This window comes from Cicer arietinum, chromosome 2, assembly GCF_000331145.2.
Source record: "Cicer arietinum cultivar CDC Frontier isolate Library 1 chromosome 2, Cicar.CDCFrontier_v2.0, whole genome shotgun sequence".
Taxonomy (NCBI): Eukaryota; Viridiplantae; Streptophyta; class Magnoliopsida; order Fabales; family Fabaceae; genus Cicer; species Cicer arietinum.
This window is the reverse complement of record NC_021161.2, coordinates 20,643,070-20,666,098: the sequence shown is the minus strand read 5'-3', so window position 1 is coordinate 20,666,098 and position 23,029 is coordinate 20,643,070. Positions and strand designations below refer to the sequence as shown.

At 34.2% G+C, this 23,029-nt stretch overlaps 1 protein-coding gene across 1 annotated transcript; it reads left to right on the top strand.

The window, feature by feature from the left end:
- Positions 1-369: 369 nt before the first annotated feature.
- Positions 370-22,070, top strand: LOC140919386 (uncharacterized). The gene is made up of 3 exons (XM_073365394.1): positions 370-440; positions 556-1,583; positions 22,039-22,070. The coding sequence occupies exons 2-3, from the start codon at positions 566-568 to the stop codon at positions 22,068-22,070; spliced, it is 1,050 nt and encodes a 349-aa protein (XP_073221495.1). The 5' UTR covers positions 370-440; positions 556-565.
- The last annotated feature ends 959 nt before the right edge of the window (positions 22,071-23,029 follow it).

Here is a 23,029-nt window from a genome sequence, read left to right as displayed (position 1 = left end):
TTTCATTGAATTTAACTACCTATTACAGCGCTTTTTTCACAAGCGTTGTAAAACACATGCGCTTTCATTGAATTTGACTACTTATTACAGCGCTTTTTTCACAAGCGCTGTAAAACACATGCGCTTTCATTGAATTTAACTACCTATTATAGCGCTTTTTTCACAAGCGCTGTAAAATACATCTTTCAAAATTGAATTTAACTACCTATTATAGCGCTTTTTTCACAAGCGCTGTAAAACACATGCGCTTTCATTGAATTTAACTACCTATTATAGCGCTTTTTTCACAAGCGCTGTAAAACACATGCGCTTTCATTGAATTTAACTACCTATTACAGCGCGTTTTTCACAAGCGCTGTAAAATACATCTTTCAAATAATTATATACGTTGCGAACCCTAATATCCTCTACGTACTGTGCGGCCATCTACGTTGTCTAAGGTATTTTTTACACATGATCTGTTCTGTTTTGAAATTTTTAGTTGATATTGGTTTCTTTTTGAAACTTGTTGATATGTTTTGAAAGCTTATTATTTTTGTTACTGCATTTATATAGGTGGTATAATATGGATAGGAAATGGATTTCAGCCAATCGATTGTCAAAAGAGTATGAAATTGGAGTGAAGGAGTTTGTTGAGTTTGCAGTGAAGAATGCAAAAGATCCAAATAGAGTAGTTTGTCCTTGTTTAAAATGTTGTTTTGGAAAACGTGTTAGAGAAGATGAATTAGAAGGACATCTAGTATGTAATGGAATTGATCAAAGCTACACATGTTGGATAAGACATGGTGAGAAAAAAAAAGGAAACATTAATTTTGAGAATAGTTCTACATATGCTTCAACTGATTTCGATACAGATACATATGAGCCGGACCGAGTTGATGAGATTGCAAAAGCAGTTGAAGAAGATCTTCGAGATTGTCCTAAAATGTTTGAAAGTTTGTTGAGTGATGCAGAGAAAGAATTATATAATGGTTGTACTAAATTCACAAGACTGTCAGCGATATTAAAGTTGTACAACTTAAAAGCGAGTAATGGATGGTCTGATAAAAGCTTTACAGAATTATTAACACTCATAAAAGATATGTTGCCAGATGATAATGAACTTCCCAGTCGAACCTACGAGGCTAAACGGATTTTGTGTTCTATTGGAATGAGTTACGAAAGGATTCATGCGTGTCCTAACGATTGCATTTTATTTCGAAACGAATATGAACTACTTAAGGCGTGTCCGAAATGCAATGTCTCTCGATATAAGAAGAAAGAATCTACTCCAGCAAAAGTCGTGTGGTATTTTCCTATAATACCAAGATTTAGGCGCATGTATCGCAGTGAAGAAGATTCAAAACACTTGACATGGCATGCAGATGAAAGAATTAGAGATGGAATGTTTCGACACCCTGCAGATTCCCCACAATGGGCAAAAATTGATCACGAGTATCCTGAATTCGGGATAGAGTCAAGAAATCTAAGACTTGCACTTTCTACTGATGGAATGAATCCACATGGTCTTCAAAGCATCTCACATAGCACGTGGCCTGTGATTTTGGTAATATATAACCTACCTCCATGGTTATGTATGAAGCGTAAGTTTATGATGTTGTCTCTGTTAATTTCTGGACCCAAACAACCGGGGAATGATATCGACGTATACTTGACTCCTCTAATCGAAAATTTAAAAAGTATGTGGGAGACAGGTGTGGAAGTTTATGATGGGTATAAGAAAGAATGTTTCAATTTGAGGGCTATGTTGTTCGGCACAATTAATGATTTTCCAGCATATGGTAATTTATCAGGATATAGCATTAAAGGTCAGTGTGCATGTCCTATATGTGAAGAGAGTACAAATTGGATGCGGTTGAAACATTGTAAGAAGAATGTGTTTCTTGGACATCGTAGATTTTTACCTTATAGTCATCAGTATCGTGGGTGGAGAAATGCATTCAATGGAAAATCAGAGGAAGGTAAAGCTCCTTTAGCACCGACTGGATATCAAATACTTGAAAAAGTACAAGGTTTGACCAATAAATTTGGCAAACCTTTTGCGGGAGAGCTGGTGAAAACTGGGTGGAAGAAAAAGTCAATTTTCTTTGAATTGCCATATTGGAAGTCATTGTATGTAAGACATTTCCTCGATGTGATGCATATTGAGAAAAATGTATTTGAAAGTGTTATTGGTACGTTACTCAATGTTCCAGGAAAGTCTAAAGATGGCGTCAATGCAAGATTGGACTTGGTCGATATGGGAATAAGAAATGAACTGGCTCCAGTAAAGAAAGGAAATCGCACATATCTACCTCCAGCCGCTCATACTCTATCTAGAAAGGAAAAAATTGTTTTATGTAAATTTCTACACGAAGTTAAAGTTCCAGAAGGATACTCTTCGAACATTAAAAATTTGGTTTGTATGAAAGACCTCAAGTTAAAAGGTTTGAAGACCCATGATTGTCATATTATAATGGAGCATTTGCTACCAATAGGTATACGTTCCATTTTACCTGAAAAAGTTCGACTAGCCTTAACTAGATTATGTTTCTTCTTCAGGGAAATTTGTAGTAAAGTGATCGACCCTCAGAAATTACCGACATTGCAGAGGGAAATTGTTGTTACTTTGTGTGAGCTTGAAATGTATTTCCCACCATCGTTTTTTGATATAATGGTTCACCTTACTGTTCATCTGGTTAAGGAGACACAACTTTGTGGGCCAGCTTATATGAGATGGATGTATCCGATAGAACGATATATGAAAATATTAAAAGGGTACGTAAAAAGTAGAAGTCGACCAGAAGGTTGTATTGCTGAACGATACATTGTTGAAGAGGCTGCTGAATTTTGTACTGAATATCTGTCCAATGTTGAATCCATAGGGCTTCCCATGTCTCGTCATTCGGGAAGACTATCAGGAGAAGGGATAACTGGAAGGAGACTACTGACTATATCAAGGACAGAATGGGAGCAGGCACAATTGTATGTTCTGCACAATGATGATGAGGTTCAACCGTATGTTACAATACACATTGATCAGTTATCTCGTTTGAACATGAATAGGAATCAAAATTGGATAACTCGAGAGCACAATCGAAGTTTTGTAACATGGTTAAAAAATCACATAATGTCAAAATTTGATATAGACCCCGGATCAATTTCAAATAGATTGAGGTGGCTAGCAAATGGTCCGAGCTTACATGTCTTTTCTTACACTGGTTATGTTATTAACGGCTACACATTTTATACCAAAGAACAAGATGATCAGACCACTATGCAAAATAGTGGAGTCACTCTCGTAGCTGAAGCGATGCATGTCTCAAGTGCAAAAGACAAAAACCCAATATATGCAAATCTATCATATTTTGGGGTTATCGAGCGCATATGGGAGTTAGACTACACAATGTTTCGTGTTCCCATATTTGGTTGCAAGTGGGTCGATAATAATAATGGCGTTCGGATTGATGAGTCAGGATTCTTGCTTGTCGATTTTAATAGGGTGGGATACAAAGACGAGCCTTTTATTTTAGCGTCGCAAGCTCAACAAGTGTTTTATGTCACTGATCCTTCTAATGATAAATGGTCTGTTGTCCTATCGACCAATAAAATAAGTGATGATAACAATAATGATGAAGATGTTGGTAATGATCTTTTATTTGCAACATCACAACAACCACATGAAATTGATTCAACTGATGATGGTTTATATCTTAGAGATGATCATGATGAGGGAATTTGGATTAATCCATCGTTTCGTATTGTAAATGGACAAACAAATGTGAATGTCACCAGGAAAAGAAGAAGGGCATCTTAATGTATATATATGTTTAATTGTTTTATATAAGCTATGCATGTAATCTGAACTGTGTTATTGTAAATATGCATGTAATCTGAATTGAGTGTTTTATACTAAGTTCTGATTAATTTATTTTCTGATTAATTTATTTTCTGCTTATATTTAGCTTGATTTGAGTGTTTTATACCAAGTTCATGTAACAATGAGTGTTTTATATTTAGCTTGATTTACATGAACTGAACTGAATATAAATTAGTAATTTACATGAACTGAACTGAACTGAATAGAGAGATTCTCTTTTGCTCAGTGCATATATATATATAGATTCTTCAGAATACTCATTTCTAATAATTCATCATCTCCTAAAGTATTGTGATAAAGACAATGATAACAATATTTTTAATCCAATAAACAATGATAAAAATGTTTTTAATGTCATCCCAACCCAAATAAACCAAACACAAAAATAAAATAAAGAGACATTTTACAGCGCTTATCTTAAAAAGCGCTGTAAAAGATCCTTTTAAAAATAAAATAATGAGTGTTTTATACCTTTTACAGCGCTTTTCACACAAAGCGCTGTAAACGACTCTTTTGAAAGTGAGTAAAAAAGACATTTTACAGCGCTTATTTGACAAAGCGCTGTAAAAAAGCTTTAAAAATAATATTCATCAGACACCTAATTTCTTCAAACACCTTGTACGCATCATGGGAATCCAAAAAACATCAGACACAAACCCATTTCTTCAAACACCTTGTACGCATCATGGGAATCCAAAAAACATCAGACACAAACCCATTTCTTCAAACACCTTGTACGCATCATGGGAATCCCCAAAAACACCAGACACAAACCCATTTTTCGCAACATGGCAATGATCCTGAATACCAATTAAGTTTCGATTTAAGAAGGAAAGAGAATGTAAAGAGATAAAAAGGGTGTTGAGGTGGAGATTGAATTGTGAAAGAGTAAGCTTTGATGTTTGTGAAGAAGATGCATAAAAGGAGAAGAGTTTGGTGAAGAGGAAGGGATTTTTGTGGTGACCAGTTACTACTATGTGGGTTTTGCATGCATGTTGAGCTTGTTTAAAAAATAACATAACATAACAAAACACAAAAACAATAAGGCCTTTTACAGCGCTTATTTGGAAAAAGCGCTGTAAAAGAGCCTTTTAAAATTAACATAAAGAGACATTTTAGAGCGCTTATGTGGAAAAGCGCTGTAAAAGGCTTTAAAAAACATTCATATAACATAATAACACACGGAGGTCTTTTACAGCGCTTATTTGGGAAAAGCGCTGTAAAAGAGCCTCTTAAAATTAACATAAAGAGACATTTTAGAGCGCTTATGTGTAAAAGCGCTGTAAAAGGCATTCAAATAACATAATAACACACGGAGGTCTTTTACAGCGCTTATTTGAAAAAAGCGCTGTAAAAGAGCCTTTTAAAAATTTAACTAAAGAAGCCTTTTAGAGCGCTTATGTGTGAAAGCGCTGTAAAAGGCATTCATATAACATAATAACACACGGAGGTCTTTTACAGCGCTTATTTGAAAAAAGCGCTGTAAAAGAGCCTTTTAAAAATTTAACTAAAGAAGCCTTTTAGAGCGCTTATGTGTGAAAGCGCTGTAAAAGGCATTCATATAACATAATAACACACGGAGGTCTTTTACAGCGCTTATTTGAAAAAAGCGCTGTAAAAGGCATTCAAATAACATAATAACACACGGAGGTCTTTTACAGCGCTTATTTGAAAAAAGCGCTGTAAAAGGCATTCAAATAACATAATAACACACGGAGGTCTTTTACAGCGCTTATTTGAAAAAAGCGCTGTAAAAGAGCCTTTTAAAAATTTAACTAAAGAAGCCTTTTAGAGCGCTTTACAAAATAAGCGCTGTAAAAGGCTTATAAAAAGCGCTGTAAAAGTGTTACGTATATATAACAGTTACCTCTTCAGTTTCCTCTTCATTACGTAACCTTCATCTCAACCTTCATTTCTTCTCTTCTTTTGCAAACCCTATCATCCCGTCCTTTACGAACCTTATTTCCACGATCATCTCCTTCATTTCGAACCTTATTTCCATCCAAGATCATCTCTCCCATTTCACACAATATATTTTCATTGAAATACGTAACCCTCATTACGTATTTCTTCAAACCGTATTTCTGTGAACCATATTTCTGTGAACTTTCTGCAAACCCTCTTTTCTTTGCATTTCGTCTTTCTTCGAACCATCATTATTCAGGTATTGATGTTATTAAATTTTTGTAATCATTAGAATGCATGTTGAGCTTTTTTAAGATATACTGATACATGTTGAGTTTGTTTATAATAATGCATGATCCATGTTGAGCTTGTTGATGTTATACTAAAGTGCATGTTGAACTTGTTGTAGTTAAATGGATACAAACAAAGATTTAGAAGTTCAAAATGAAGAAGTTGGCACCTCTAAGACTTACGAAAAAGAAGTCAAACGTGGTGCAACTATCATGCAAAGGGTGATTAAAGCACGGAGCAGTGGCATTAAATTTGAGGTATACTATATATACTCTGTTTGCTGTGTGTTTTTTTATCTTTTTTTAGGGTTTAGGGCATGTACTTACTATATGAGTTTATTAGGTTGGCTGGAACGAGAGTGGTCAGCCAGTTGACCCCAACAGCTCCATGTTTGTAAGCTACATTGGGGCTGTTGTTCGTCAAAATGTCCCAATAACAATAGACAACTGGAGAGATAAGGCGTTGAAGGATGCCAAAGATATCATCTGGAATGACATTCAAGTAAATATTTTGATCTACTCTTTTGTCATTTATAATTTTTTTTCTGTAAAATACATTACTTATAATTGTTTTCATTGCAGACCACTTTTGTTCTTGATGAGGAACGAAAGTCATATGTTTTGAGAGTTGCTGGGAAAATCCATCGTGGATTTAGATCCCATCTCTCAAATTTCTATCTAAAAGATAGAGAAGGAAACACAAATGCTGAACCTCCAAAGATATATCAACATTATATATCAAAGGATGAATGGAGTGCATTTGTTTCCAAACGTTCTGACCCGGCGTTTGTCGTAAGTGATTAATTTATTAGCATTTGTGTTTTATTATTCATATTCGTAGCGTATTTTAAATTTTTACACAATTGCTATTTTTTTTTTATATAGAATATTAGTAAGGCAAATCGCGAACGGGCAAGCAACCCAAAACACCCATACAAGAAATCACGTATGGGATATGCACGCCTTGAACAAAAAATTGTAAGTAATTAAACATCACTTGTAATTTGTATTATAAACTATAGTGTGTAACTAATTTGTATTATTTTGTTTATGATTTTAACGAATAGAGAAAAGACACCCAAGCCGATCAACCCTTGGGTCGTCATATCTTATGGAAGGAAGCGCGTGTTAACAAAGAAGGAGTGGTTGATAATGAAAATGTCAAGAAAGTTGTAGAACTTTGTGTAAGTATATTATCACTTTAATATTTTTTAATATTGTATTTTAAAAATGCTATTGAACTTATCTTTTTAATGTTACATGTATTTTAGGAAACTATTGAACAAAGTTCTGAAACTCAAGAGGGCAACAAGGATACGTGCAGGGACATTCTTGGGAAAGTGTTTAATGTCCCTGAGTATTCCGGTCGAGTGAGGGGGAAAGGATTTGGCGTAACTCCCAAAAGCTTTTTTCCTCAAGAGAAGCGCCAAAAACCTTCCAACGAGGAAGTATTAGAGAAGCTCAGAATCTTATCGGAGCAAGTGGCACTCTTGGTGAATACGAATAAAGACAAGCAACTTCCGGTTCAGCTCCAACCTGAAATACAAATGGAGAGTGAAACCGGGAGTTGCAACGTCGGTTTGAAGAGTATTCCCGAGGTAATTAATTACTTACTACTTACTTGCTTATGTAATTACTTATGTATTAAACAAACTTATATATTAACTGTACTTATGTTTTAACTATTGATGTAGGGTGTCACTACATGTGTCCTATACTTGTCCTCGCCGACTCAACGGAAGGTGGGAAAAGGAATATTGCACAATACTTCGGGAGAAGTATTGCACAATATTCCGATCCCCGCGGGCCATGTCAAAGTATCGCCTACGGTTGCTTTCGAACCAACTGCACCGTTGCCCATACCGGACAACGATGGAGATATGAAGTTCTTAAGCGACGCTATTGGCAGTTACGTGGCATGGCCCACACACCTTGTTGCCCTCGAAAAAAAGATTCCCAAGGACAAATCAGTTACATCTCCCGAAAAGGTTTGTCACATTTATTGCCTAAGGTTTTTTATTTTTTCAGATTCAATAAACTAACATTTTACCTCATTTTTGTAGGTCCAAATAAATAAACCACCCCTACAGCCAAAAAAAGGCAGCAGACCTCAAAAATTGGAGGTTAATAGGGCTGCCAAACTACAAAGGCTGGAGGGTAATAAAGCTGCAAAACTTGCAGCAACAAAAAATCTGGATCGGGGAAAATCGGTCGCTGCTGCTGCTGCTCCTAATAAAAGTCAGCCACGCCTTGGTAAATACGGGGCGTGTCTTGACATCCAAATAAAAAGGAACATGGGCAGCAGCAACGATTCGCCCATTGTACAAATGAATCAAGACATCTTTGGAGATGAGTATATTGAATACCTCGAAAAGGAGCAAATGTACGATCTTCTCGAACATAAGGAGCTGAGTGTTACTGTAATCAGCTTGTACATAAGGTAAAAAATACTTTTAATTGCATTTATTTGTAATTAATTAAATGTATTGGTAATTAATCTAGTTTAAAATTTTCATTGAAGGTTTTTGTACGAGAAGGTCGTGTGCACGAGGAAACTGTCAAATAAATACTCATTCTTGTCTCCGCATAAGATGTCGATGTTCAAACTCGATCCAGACAATGTAAAACACTACATTGTAGATATGTTTTTAAGAAATAAAGAAAGTGATAAATTGTTCTTGGCACCATATAATTCAGGGTACGTAATTTTATCTTTTTTAATTGATGAGAATTTAATTTATTAGTTGTCTATAAACAAAATTGCTTAACCAATTTTTTGTTGTTGTAGGGCACATTGGGTGCTATTTGCAATCAATGCGGTCTCTGAAGTGATATACTATTTGGATCCCGTGCACGGCGATTACACCAATCACCCCGGAATAAAGAATATGCTCGACACGTAAGTAATATTCATTTATTTCTTACATATATATATTTATATATATATATATATAAATATATATATGTAAGAAATAAATGAATATTACTTACGTGTCGAGCATATTCTTTATTCCGGGGTGATTGGTGTAATCGCCGTGCACGGGATCCAAATAGTATATCACTTCAGAGACCGCATTGATTGCAAATAGCACCCAATGTGCCCTACAACAACAAAAAATTGGTTAAGCAATTTTGTTTATAGACAACTAATAAATTAAATTCTCATCAATTAAAAAAGATAAAATTACGTACCCTGAATTATATGGTGCCAAGAACAATTTATCACTTTCTTTATTTCTTAAAAACATATCTACAATGTAGTGTTTTACATTGTCTGGATCGAGTTTGAACATCGACATCTTATGCGGAGACAAGAATGAGTATTTATTTGACAGTTTCCTCGTGCACACGACCTTCTCGTACAAAAACCTTCAATGAAAATTTTAAACTAGATTAATTACCAATACATTTAATTAATTACAAATAAATGCAATTAAAAGTATTTTTTACCTTATGTACAAGCTGATTACAGTAACACTCAGCTCCTTATGTTCGAGAAGATCGTACATTTGCTCCTTTTCGAGGTACTCAATATACTCATCTCCAAAGATGTCTTGATTCATTTGTACAATGGGCGAATCGTTGCTGCTGCCCATGTTCCTTTTTATTTGGATGTCAAGACACGCCCCGTATTTACCAAGGCGTGGCTGACTTTTATTAGGAGCAGCAGCAGCAGCGACCGATTTTCCCCGATCCAGATTTTTTGTTGCTGCAAGTTTTGCAGCTTTATTACCCTCCAGCCTTTGTAGTTTGGCAGCCCTATTAACCTCCAATTTTTGAGGTCTGCTGCCTTTTTTTGGCTGTAGGGGTGGTTTATTTATTTGGACCTACAAAAATGAGGTAAAATGTTAGTTTATTGAATCTGAAAAAATAAAAAACCTTAGGCAATAAATGTGACAAACCTTTTCGGGAGATGTAACTGATTTGTCCTTGGGAATCTTTTTTTCGAGGGCAACAAGGTGTGTGGGCCATGCCACGTAACTGCCAATAGCGTCGCTTAAGAACTTCATATCTCCATCGTTGTCCGGTATGGGCAACGGTGCAGTTGGTTCGAAAGCAACCGTAGGCGATACTTTGACATGGCCCGCGGGGATCGGAATATTGTGCAATACTTCTCCCGAAGTATTGTACAATATTCCTTTTCCCACCTTCCGTTGAGTCGGCGAGGACAAGTATAGGACACATGTAGTGACACCCTACATCAATAGTTAAAACATAAGTACAGTTAATATATAAGTTTGTTTAATACATAAGTAATTACATAAGCAAGTAAGTAGTAAGTAATTAATTACCTCGGGAATACTCTTCAAACCGACGTTGCAACTCCCGGTTTCACTCTCCATTTGTATTTCAGGTTGGAGCTGAACCGGAAGTTGCTTGTCTTTATTCGTATTCACCAAGAGTGCCACTTGCTCCGATAAGATTCTGAGCTTCTCTAATACTTCCTCGTTGGAAGGTTTTTGGCGCTTCTCTTGAGGAAAAAAGCTTTTGGGAGTTACGCCAAATCCTTTCCCCCTCACTCGACCGGAATACTCAGGGACATTAAACACTTTCCCAAGAATGTCCCTGCACGTATCCTTGTTGCCCTCTTGAGTTTCAGAACTTTGTTCAATAGTTTCCTAAAATACATGTAACATTAAAAAGATAAGTTCAATAGCATTTTTAAAATACAATATTAAAAAATATTAAAGTGATAATATACTTACACAAAGTTCTACAACTTTCTTGACATTTTCATTATCAACCACTCCTTCTTTGTTAACACGCGCTTCCTTCCATAAGATATGACGACCCAAGGGTTGATCGGCTTGGGTGTCTTTTCTCTATTCGTTAAAATCATAAACAAAATAATACAAATTAGTTACACACTATAGTTTATAATACAAATTACTTCATTATATAAAAGTGATGTTTAATTACTTACAATTTGTTGTTCAAGGCGTGCATATCCCATACGTGATTTCTTGTATGGGTGTTTTGGGTTGCTTGCCCGTTCGCGATTTGCCTTACTAATATTCTATATAAAAAAAAAATAGCAATTGTGTAAAAATTTAAAATACGCTACGAATATGAATAATAAAACACAAATGCTAATAAATTAATAACTTACGACAAACGCCGGGTCAGAACGTTTGGAAACAAATGCACTCCATTCATCCTTTGATATATAATGTTGATATATCTTTGGAGGTTCAGCATTTGTGTTTCCTTCTCTATCTTTTAGATAGAAATTTGAGAGATGGGATCTAAATCCACGATGGATTTTCCCAGCAACTCTCAAAACATATGACTTTCGTTCCTCATCAAGAACAAAAGTGGTCTGCAATGAAAACAATTATAAGTAATGTATTTTACAGAAAAAAAATTATAAATGACAAAAGAGTAGATCAAAATATTTACTTGAATGTCATTCCAGATGATATCTTTGGCATCCTTCAACGCCTTATCTCTCCAGTTGTCTATTGTTATTGGGACATTTTGACGAACAACAGCCCCAATGTAGCTTACAAACATGGAGCTGTTGGGGTCAACTGGCTGACCACTCTCGTTCCAGCCAACCTAATAAACTCATATAGTAAGTACATGCCCTAAACCCTAAAAAAAGATAAAAAAACACACAGCAAACAGAGTATATATAGTATACCTCAAATTTAATGCCATTACTCCTTGCTTTAATGACTTTCTGCATGATAGTTGCACCACGTTTGACTTCTTTTTCGTAAGTCTTAGAGGTGCCAACTTCTTCATTTTGAACTTCTAAATCTTTGTTTGTATCCATTTAACTACAACAAGTTCAACATGCACTTTAGTATAACATCAACAAGCTCAACATGGATCATGCATTATTATAAACAAACTCAACATGTATCAGTATATCTTAAAAAAGCTCAACATGCATTCTAATGATTACAAAAATTTAATAACATCAATACCTGAATAATGATGGTTCGAAGAAAGACGAAATGCAAAGAAAAGAGGGTTTGCAGAAAGTTCACAGAAATATGGTTCACAGAAATACGGTTTGAAGAAATACGTAATGAGGGTTACGTATTTCAATGAAAATATATTGTGTGAAATGGGAGAGATGATCTTGGATGGAAATAAGGTTCGAAATGAAGGAGATGATCGTGGAAATAAGGTTCGTAAAGGACGGGATGATAGGGTTTGCAAAAGAAGAGAAGAAATGAAGGTTGAGATGAAGGTTACGTAATGAAGAGGAAACTGAAGAGGTAACTGTTATATATACGTAACACTTTTACAGCGCTTTTTATAAGCCTTTTTACAGCGCTTTTTTTGTAAAGCGCTCTAAAAGGCTTCTTTAGTTAAATTCTTAAAAGGCTCTTTTACAGCGCTTTTGACAAATAAGCGCTGTAAAAGACCTCCGTGTGTTATTATGTTATTTGAATGCCTTTTACGCCTTTTACAGCGCTTTTGTCAAATAAGCGCTGTAAAAGACCTCCGTGTGTTATTATGTTATTTGAATGTTTTTTAAAGCCTTTTACAGCGCTTTTTACACATAAGCGCTCTAAAATGTCTCTTTATGTTAATTTTAAGAGGCTCTTTTACAGCGCTTTTTCCAAATAAGCGCTGTAAAAGACCTCCGTGTGTTATTATGTTATATTAATGTTTTTTAAAGCCTTTTACAGCGCTTTTTACACATAAGCGCTCTAAAATGTCTCTTTATGTTAATTTTAAGAGGCTCTTTTACAGCGCTTTTTCCAAATAAGCGCTGTAAAAGACCTCCGTGTGTTATTATGTTATATTAATGTTTTTTAAAGCCTTTTACAGCGCTTTTCCACATAAGCGCTCTAAAATGTCTCTTTAGGTTAATTTTAGAAGGCTCTTTTACAGCGCTTTTTCCAAATAAGCGCTGTAAAAGACCTCCGTGTGTTATTATGTTATATTAATGTTTTTTAAAGCCTTTTACAGCGCTTTTCCACATAAGCGCTCTAAAATGTCTCTTTAGGTTAATTTTAGAAGGCTCAACATGCAAAACCCACATAGTAGTAACTGGTCACCACCAAAATCCCTTCATCTTCACCAAACTCTTCTCCTTTTATGCATCTTCTTCACAAACATCAAAGCTTACTCTTTCACAATTCAATCTCCACCTCAACACCCTTTTTATCTCTTTACATTCTCTTTCCTTCTTAAATCGAAACTTGGTATTCAGGATCATTGCCATGTTGCGAAAAATGGGTTTGTGTCTGATGTTTTTGTTAACAATGTGTTTTTGGGTATTCCCATGATGCGTACAAGGTGTTTGATGAAATGGGTTAATGTCTGATGTTTTTTGGATTCCCATGATGCGTACAATGTGTTTGAAGAAATGGGTTTGTGTCTGATGTTTTTTGAATCCCATGATGCGTACAAGGTGTTTGAAGAAATTAGGTGTCTGATGAATATTATTTTTAAAGCCATTTGACAGCGCTTTGGCAAACAAGCGCTGTAAAATGTCTTTTTTACTCACTTTCAAAAGAGTCGTTTACAGCGCTTTGTGTGGAAAGCGCTGTAAAAGGTATAACACACTCATTATTTTATTTTTAAAATGATCGTTTACAGCGCTTTTTCCAAATAAGCGCTGTAAAAGACCTCCGTGTGTTATTATGTTATTATGTATCTTTTAGGTTAATTTTAGAAGGCTCTTTTACAGCGCTTTTTCCAAATAAGCGCTATTATTGTTTTTGTGTTTTGTTATGTTATTTTTTAAACAAGCTCAACATGCAAAACCCACATAGTAGTAACTGGTCACCACCAAAATCCCTTCCTCTTCACCAAACTCATGTGTTTTGTTTTATTGTTTTATTTTATTTTTGTGTTTGGTTTATTTGGGTTGGGATGACATTAAAAACCTTTTTATCAGTTCAGTTCAGAAAATAAATTAATCAGAACTTAGTATAAAACACTCAATTCAGATTACATGCATGAATTATTAGAAATGAGAATCTCTCTATTCAGTTCAGTTCAGTTCAGTTCAGAAAATAAATTAATCAGAACTTAGTATAAAACACTCAATTCAGATTACATGCATGAATTATTAGAAATGACAATGAGAATCTCTCTGTACAGTTCAGTTCAGTTCAGTTCAGAAAATAAATTAATCAGAACTTAGTATAAAACACTCAATTCAGATTACATGCATATTTACAATAACACAGTTCAGATTACATGCATAGCTTATATAAAACAATTAAACATATACATTAAGATGCCCTTCTTCTTTTCCTGGTGACATTCACATTTGTTTGTCCATTTACAATACGAAACGATGGATTAATCCAAATTCCCTCATCATGATCATCTCTAAGATATAAACCATCATCAGTTGAATCAATTTCATGTGGTTGTTGTGATGTTGCAAATAAAAGATCATTACCAACATCTTCATCATTATTGTTATCATCACTTATTTTATTGGTCGATAGGACAACAGACCATTTATCATTAGAAGGATCAGTGACATAAAACACTTGTTGAGCTTGCGACGCTAAAATAAAAGGCTCGTCTTTGTATCCCACCCTATTAAAATCGACAAGCAAGAATCCTGACTCATCAATCCGAACGCCATTATTATTATCGACCCACTTGCAACCAAATATAGGAACACGAAACATTGTGTAGTCTAACTCCCATATGCGCTCGATAACCCCAAAATATGATAGATTTGCATATATTGGGTTTTTGTCTTTTGCACTTGAGACATGCATCGCTTCAGCTACGAGAGTGACTCCACTATTTTGCATAGTGGTCTGATCATCTTGTTCTTTGGTATAAAATGTGTAGCCGTTAATAACATAACCAGTGTAAGAAAAGACATGTAAGCTCGGACCATTTGCTAGCCACCTCAATCTATTTGAAATTGATCCGGGGTCTATATCAAATTTTGACATTATGTGATTTTTTAACCATGTTACAAAACTTCGATTGTGCTCTCGAGTTATCCAATTTTGATTCCTATTCATGTTCAAACGAGATAACTGATCAATGTGTATTGTAACATACGGTTGAACCTCATCATCATTGTGCAGAACATACAATTGTGCCTGCTCCCATTCTGTCCTTGATATAGTCAGTAGTCTCCTTCCAGTTATCCCTTCTCCTGATAGTCTTCCCGAATGACGAGACATGGGAAGCCCTATGGATTCAACATTGGACAGATATTCAGTACAAAATTCAGCAGCCTCTTCAACAATGTATCGTTCAGCAATACAACCTTCTGGTCGACTTCTACTTTTTACGTACCCTTTTAATATTTTCATATATCGTTCTATCGGATACATCCATCTCATATAAGCTGGCCCACAAAGTTGTGTCTCCTTAACCAGATGAACAGTAAGGTGAACCATTATATCAAAAAACGATGGTGGGAAATACATTTCAAGCTCACACAAAGTAACAACAATTTCCCTCTGCAATGTCGGTAATTTCTGAGGGTCGATCACTTTACTACAAATTTCCCTGAAGAAGAAACATAATCTAGTTAAGGCTAGTCGAACTTTTTCAGGTAAAATGGAACGTATACCTATTGGTAGCAAATGCTCCATTATAATATGACAATCATGGGTCTTCAAACCTTTTAACTTGAGGTCTTTCATACAAACCAAATTTTTAATGTTCGAAGAGTATCCTTCTGGAACTTTAACTTCGTGTAGAAATTTACATAAAACAATTTTTTCCTTTCTAGATAGAGTATGAGCGGCTGGAGGTAGATATGTGCGATTTCCTTTCTTTACTGGAGCCAGTTCATTTCTTATTCCCATATCGACCAAGTCCAATCTTGCATTGACGCCATCTTTAGACTTTCCTGGAACATTGAGTAACGTACCAATAACACTTTCAAATACATTTTTTTCAATATGCATCACATCGAGGAAATGTCTTACATACAATGACTTCCAATATGGCAATTCAAAGAAAATTGACTTTTTCTTCCACCCAGTTTTCACCAGCTCTCCCGCAAAAGGTTTGCCAAATTTATTGGTCAAACCTTGTACTTTTTCAAGTATTTGATATCCAGTCGGTGCTAAAGGAGCTTTACCTTCCTCTGATTTTCCATTGAATGCATTTCTCCACCCACGATACTGATGACTATAAGGTAAAAATCTACGATGTCCAAGAAACACATTCTTCTTACAATGTTTCAACCGCATCCAATTTGTACTCTCTTCACATATAGGACATGCACACTGACCTTTAATGCTATATCCTGATAAATTACCATATGCTGGAAAATCATTAATTGTGCCGAACAACATAGCCCTCAAATTGAAACACTTTTTCCTATACCCATCATAAACTTCCACACCTGTCTCCCACAGAATTTTTAAATCTTCAATTAAAGGAGTCAAGTATACGTCGATATCATTCCCCGGTTGTTTGGGTCCAGAAATTAACAGAGACAACATCATAAACTTACGCTTCATACATAACCATGGAGGTAGGTTATATATTACCAAAATCACAGGCCACGTGCTATGTGAGATGCTTTGAAGACCATGTGGATTCATTCCATCAGTAGAAAGTGCAAGTCTTAGATTTCTTGACTCTATCCCGAATTCAGGATACTCGTGATCAATTTTTGCCCATTGTGGGGAATCTGCAGGGTGTCGAAACATTCCATCTCTAATTCTTTCATCTGCATGCCATGTCAAGTGTTTTGAATCTTCTTCACTGCGATACATGCGCCTAAATCTTGGTATTATAGGAAAATACCACACGACTTTTGCTGGAGTAGATTCTTTCTTCTTATATCGAGAGACATTGCATTTCGGACACGCCTTAAGTAGTTCATATTCGTTTCGAAATAAAATGCAATCGTTAGGACACGCATGAATCCTTTCGTAACTCATTCCAATAGAACACAAAATCCGTTTAGCCTCGTAGGTTCGACTGGGAAGTTCATTATCATCTGGCAACATATCTTTTATGAGTGTTAATAATTCCGTAAAGCTTTTATCAGACCATCCATTACTCGCTTTTAAGTTGTACAACTTTAATATCGCTGACAGTCTTGTGAATTTAGTACAACCATTATATAATTCTTTCTCTGCATCACTCAACAAACTTTCAAACATTTTAGGACAATCTCGAAGATCTTCTTCAACTGCTTTTGCAATCTCATCAACTCGGTCCGGCTCATATGTATCTGTATCGAAATCAGTTGAAGCATATGTAGAACTATTCTCAAAATTAATGTTTCCTTTTTTTTTCTCACCATGTCTTATCCAACATGTGTAGCTTTGATCAATTCCATTACATACTAGATGTCCTTCTAATTCATCTTCTCTAACACGTTTTCCAAAACAACATTTTAAACAAGGACAAACTACTCTATTTGGATCTTTTGCATTCTTCACTGCAAACTCAACAAACTCCTTCACTCCAATTTCATACTCTTTTGACAATCGATTGGCTGAAATCCATTTCCTATCCATATTATACCACCTATATAAATGCAGTAACAAAAATAATAAGCTTTCAAAACATATCAACAAGTTTCAAAAAGAAACCAATATCAACTAACAATTTCAAAACAGAACAGATCATGTGGTATGAGTTTTTGACAATTTTTGACAATTTCAAAACAGAACAGATCATGTGGTATGAGTTTTTGACAATTTTTGACAATTTCAAAACATAACAGATCATGTGTAAAAAATACCTTAGACAACGTAGATGGCCGCACAGTACGTAGAGGATATTAGGGTTCCCAACGTATATAATTATTTGAAAGATGTAGAGGATATGAGGGTTTCCAACGTATATAATTATTTGAAAGATGTATTTTACAGCGCTTGTGAAAAAAGCGCTATAATAGGTAGTTAAATTCAATGAAAGCGCATGTGTTTTACAGCGCTTGTGAAAAAAGCGCTGTAATAGGTAGTTAAATTCAATGAAAGCGCATGTGTTTTACAGCGCTTGTGAAAAAAGCGCTGTAATAGGTAGTTAAATTCAATGAAAGCGCATGTGTTTTACAGCGCTTGTGAAAAAAGCGCTGTAATAGGTAGTTAAATTCAATGAAAGCGCATGTGTTTTACAGCGCTTGTGAAAAAAGCGCTGTAATAGGTAGTTAAATTCAATGAAAGCGCATGTGTTTTACAGCGCTTGTGAAAAAAGCGCTGTAACTGATTCGCGAAAGCGCTTCCGTTTACAGCGCTTTTTTGACAAGCGCTGTAAAAGCCTTATAACGTGATGCGCAAACGTTATATGACCTACTACAGCGCTTGTTTTACAGCGCTTTACATAAAAAGCGCTGTAATAGGTTCCGTTATTTTTAAAATATAATTACAACAGCGCTTGTGTTTAGAAAGCGCTGTAAAATGGGCGCTGTTAAATGTCATTTCTGACGTAGTGCGTAAATTCGTTTTAAATTTGTTTTTATTTATTTAAAGTAAATGATTTTTATTTAAAGTGAATGATTTTACAACGCTTGTAAAAAACACGGTCTAATAGGTCATTTAATTATTTGAAAGCGCAAGTCTTGCAAGTCTTTTACAGCGCTTGTAAAAATAGCGCTCTAATAGGTCATTTAATTATTTGAAAGCGCAAGTCTTGCAAGTCTTTTACAGCGCTTGTAAAAATAGCGCTCTAATAGGTCATTTAATTATTTGAAAGCGCAAGTCTTGCAAGTCTTTTACAGCGCTTGTAAAAATAGCGCTCTAATAGGTCATTTAATTATTTGAAAGCGCAAGTCTTGCAAGTCTTTTACAGCGCTTGTAAAAATAGCGCTCTAATAGGTCATTTAATTATTTGAAAGCGCAAGTCTTGCAAGTCTTTTACAGCGCTTGTAAAAATAGCGCTCTAATAGGTCATTTAATTATTTGAAAGCGCAAGTCTTGCAAGTCTTTTACAGCGCTTGTAAAAATAGCGCTCTAATAGGTCATTTAATTATTTGAAAGCGCAAGTCTTGCAAGTCTTTTACAGCGCTTGTAAAAATAGCGCTCTAATAGGTCATTTAATTATTTGAAAGCGCAAGTCTTGCAAGTCTTTTACAGCGCTTGTAAAAATAGCGCTCTAATAGGTCATTTAATTATTTGAAAGCGCAAGTCTTGCAAGTCTTTTACAGCGCTTGTAAAAATAGCGCTCTAATAGGTCATTTAATTATTTGAAAGCGCAAGTCTTGCAAGTCTTTTACAGCGCTTGTAAAAATAGCGCTCTAATAGGTCATTTAATTATTTGAAAGCGCAAGTCTTGCAAGTCTTTTACAGCGCTTGTAAAAATAGCGCTCTAATAGGAGTTTGGTGAAGAGGAAGGGATTTTGGTGGTGACCAGTTACTACTATGTGGGTTTTGCATGTTGAGCTTTAAAAAATAACATAACAAAACACAAAAACAATAAGGCCTTTTAACAGCGCTTATTTGGACAAAGCGCTGTAAAAGAGCCTTCTAAAATTAACCTAAAGAGACATTTTAGAGCGCTTATGTGGAAAAGCGCTGTAAAAGGCTTTAAAAAACATTCATATAACATAATAACACACGGAGGTCTTTTACAGCGCTTATTTGGAAAAAGCGTTGTAAAAGAGACATCAAATCCAAACTTTAAGTTAAATTGGAGACCCTGAAGAGAAAGAGTTATGTGATGACTAAATTATGTGACGATTTTATATAACATGCTCTAGATAAATAAAAAGGCAAGGATAGATAGAAATGACTGAGTTATGAGATGAGTTTATACAACATGCTTTATTACAAGAAAATTGACTTCTAGTGACAGATAAAGTTTGTTACTAAAAGACAAAAACTATAAATAAAGGTCAATAATACTTTGAGTGACACCCGGATCCACCATCAATTTTAAAGGGCGTCTTGCTATGTTTTGAGGACTGTTACTATATATTTGAAGTTTGTCACTACATGTTTTTTATTTGTACCTACTATAATGATTGTCACTAAAAACTAGATAAATATAAATAAAGAATTGATATATTGTTACGGTATTGTCTGTCACTAAAACTTATTATTATTATTATTATTATTATTATTATTATTATTATTATTATTATTATTATTATTATTATTATTATTATTATTATTTATTAAGTTAAATTTATTTTATCTCATTACTAATTGTAATTTTAAATTATTAATAAAAGTAAATTAAATTTTAATTTTTAATTTATTTTTATTAACTATTTCCATTGAAACTTACAATAAAATATAATTTAATTTTACTAGTTCCATTAAATGCATGTTACTTGCATTCCTAGCATTTTAATTATAGCACTAACATGAGTATCATATCCTTGTGGCAATATTGAAATGAAATTATGAGCATTAGAAGCTTATGAATAGAAATTTCATCAACAAATATTTCTCAACTAATTAGATCATAAATGTTTTGCAAAAGTGATATAATAGTTGATTTTCCATAACCACTTCCTCTATATGACACTCTAAACCTCAATGGAAATAAAAAGTAAAATGCGCTAATTCTGAAAGAAATTCGCAGAAGTCCCAAAATATCGCAAGCGTCAAACACAAGCAACAAGGGGTGAGCTTCGAAAATATGTAATAGTATAAAACAATTGACAAGAACTCGTAAAACATCAATTAAACACTGTATCATATCAAATCACAATTAACAATAATAACCAAGGTAAAACATTGATAGAATCCACAACGTCAAGTAAGTCAAAACACAAATCAAGTACTATGCCACCACGCAAGTGGACGGACAATTCAAATTGGCACTCTCCTCATAGATCCCATCTACTCAACCTGAGACATGTATACGCGATAATCGAGGTAAACATGTGTTGCATGTTAGCTCCCGACATATGGAGTGTTACGTCCAAGTCACCTAGGAGTTCCTCACCCAAATACCTTCAAGGTCTAACAATCTTTCTTTAAGACTCAACAGTAGATCGTCGCGATGAGACTCATTCAGTTGTAGTTCCCCGAAATCATTAGGTTTGTCAGACTTTACCTATATTGTGGCAAGATAATCCCCACTTCAAACAAATAACATACATATTCTCCCCTCTTTGGTCTAGGCTACTCACTCCATTAAGAGAACCATCATTGACACATGTTGAATTCACCACTATTCAATTAAACACAATATCCATTTCATCATATTTATCAAGGTGGTAACATCATAAGTCAAAAAGTACACATCATTAATGCATATTTCCACAGTCATATATTACATCCAAAATTTATCATCATGATACACAAGCTCCAACAATACAAAATTTCCACTCACATATAATAATACTAGATCATTCAAACACATCGCGTTAATTGCAATGCAAATAATTACAATTCATCATATTATATATCATATAAAAATATAAAGGGTACAAAACAGATAATACACCAAATACACAATTGTGCAATAATTCAACTACCACACGATCTTCGAAATCAAATCAAACAAACACCCTACAAAAGTTTCTAACTCATATTTTAACCTCACCAAATTCAAGTTTTGTCATTAGTGAATTATTACTCAAAAGGTTTCAGCCGTACGTAGCAAGCCTCAAATGAATTATGAGAAATATGGTTTTTCCGTTTATCTCAGTAAATTTACACTCATTAAATCAAACTCACTTTCACCCCTTACCTTAGTTTGACGCTTTCGTAAGATATAAGAATTAGAAAAATCTCCAACAACCATCATATATCGACGACGCGCAACGTAAGAGTCCAAAAGCATCGAAAAATTTGCAGAGTCAATGAAAACATGGCGAGCGTTGGAGAGTCGACAGGGTCCGACATCAACTTCACCGAAACCCGTAAATGGGTAGTGCCTCTTGAAGGTTTCAACGAGAGGAATCCAAAAATACTGTCATTTTTTTCCAGAAGATGAACGTGCTGGTCGGAATTCGACAACACAGCCGCGACGAGAGTGAAAATCCATTTTTTTAAGTGAAACAGTTGGTGATTTCAAACATAGTTATTGGAAGAGGGTGTTTCGTGGAGTCTAAATGTGGTCTCAGTTTTTGTTGGTGATAGTAGTGATGGTTGAAATCCTGATCAACAGTTGGAGGTGTGATTTTTGACAAAGAGGAATAGAGCGTTTCAATTTGCGATTGAAGTTGGGTATGAAATAGGAGATCACAAATGTGGTGTCGGTTTTGCACGACATTCACTATAATGATCATGGTCGAAGAGAGAAGAAGGAGAGGAAAATGTTAAGGAGGTTGCAGCTCACGAAGAAGACGATGCAACAATATACTATCCTTCCTTTCTTTTTCTTTTGTTCATTATTATTATTATTATTATTATTATTATTATTATTATTATTATTATTATTATTATTATTATTATTTTTATTTTTATTATTATTATTATTATTATTGTTATTATTATTATTATTATTATTATTGTTATTATTATTATTGTTATTATTATTATTATTATTATTTATTATTATTAGGTTTTACCCTTACATGGGGCTTAATCCATAAAATACATTTTACTCTATTTTATTTTATTAAAATAAAACCAAAATTATCAAAACTAATTTTTTAACACAATTTCATTTATAAAACATTACTAATATTTCAAAACTAATATTTTATACAATAAAGTAATTAATCTTTTAAAATATATTAATAACCAAAATTATCATATTCAAAATAATAACTATAATTATTACTATAATATTTTTCGAATAATTGCATAAAAATACTACCATCTTTAAAGTATAGTCAAAACGATAAAAATAAATAAATACAACATCAATAATTTATATTAATTACTAAATCACAAAAAATATGTATAAAGTTACCATTTCATATGAAGTATATATAAACATGGAAAATCAATCACAATATTACTAATATCTCAAGATAATTATTTGTAAAAGAAATAACTAAAAATAGGAAATAGCTATAAATAATTAAAATATAAATGTGTACACACTTAATATTAGTCGAACATTCAAAAAAAGTATCACATTAATTACGAACGCACATATACATGTAAAATCACTTAAAATCTTAATCTTTAAAATATATACACTAAAATAC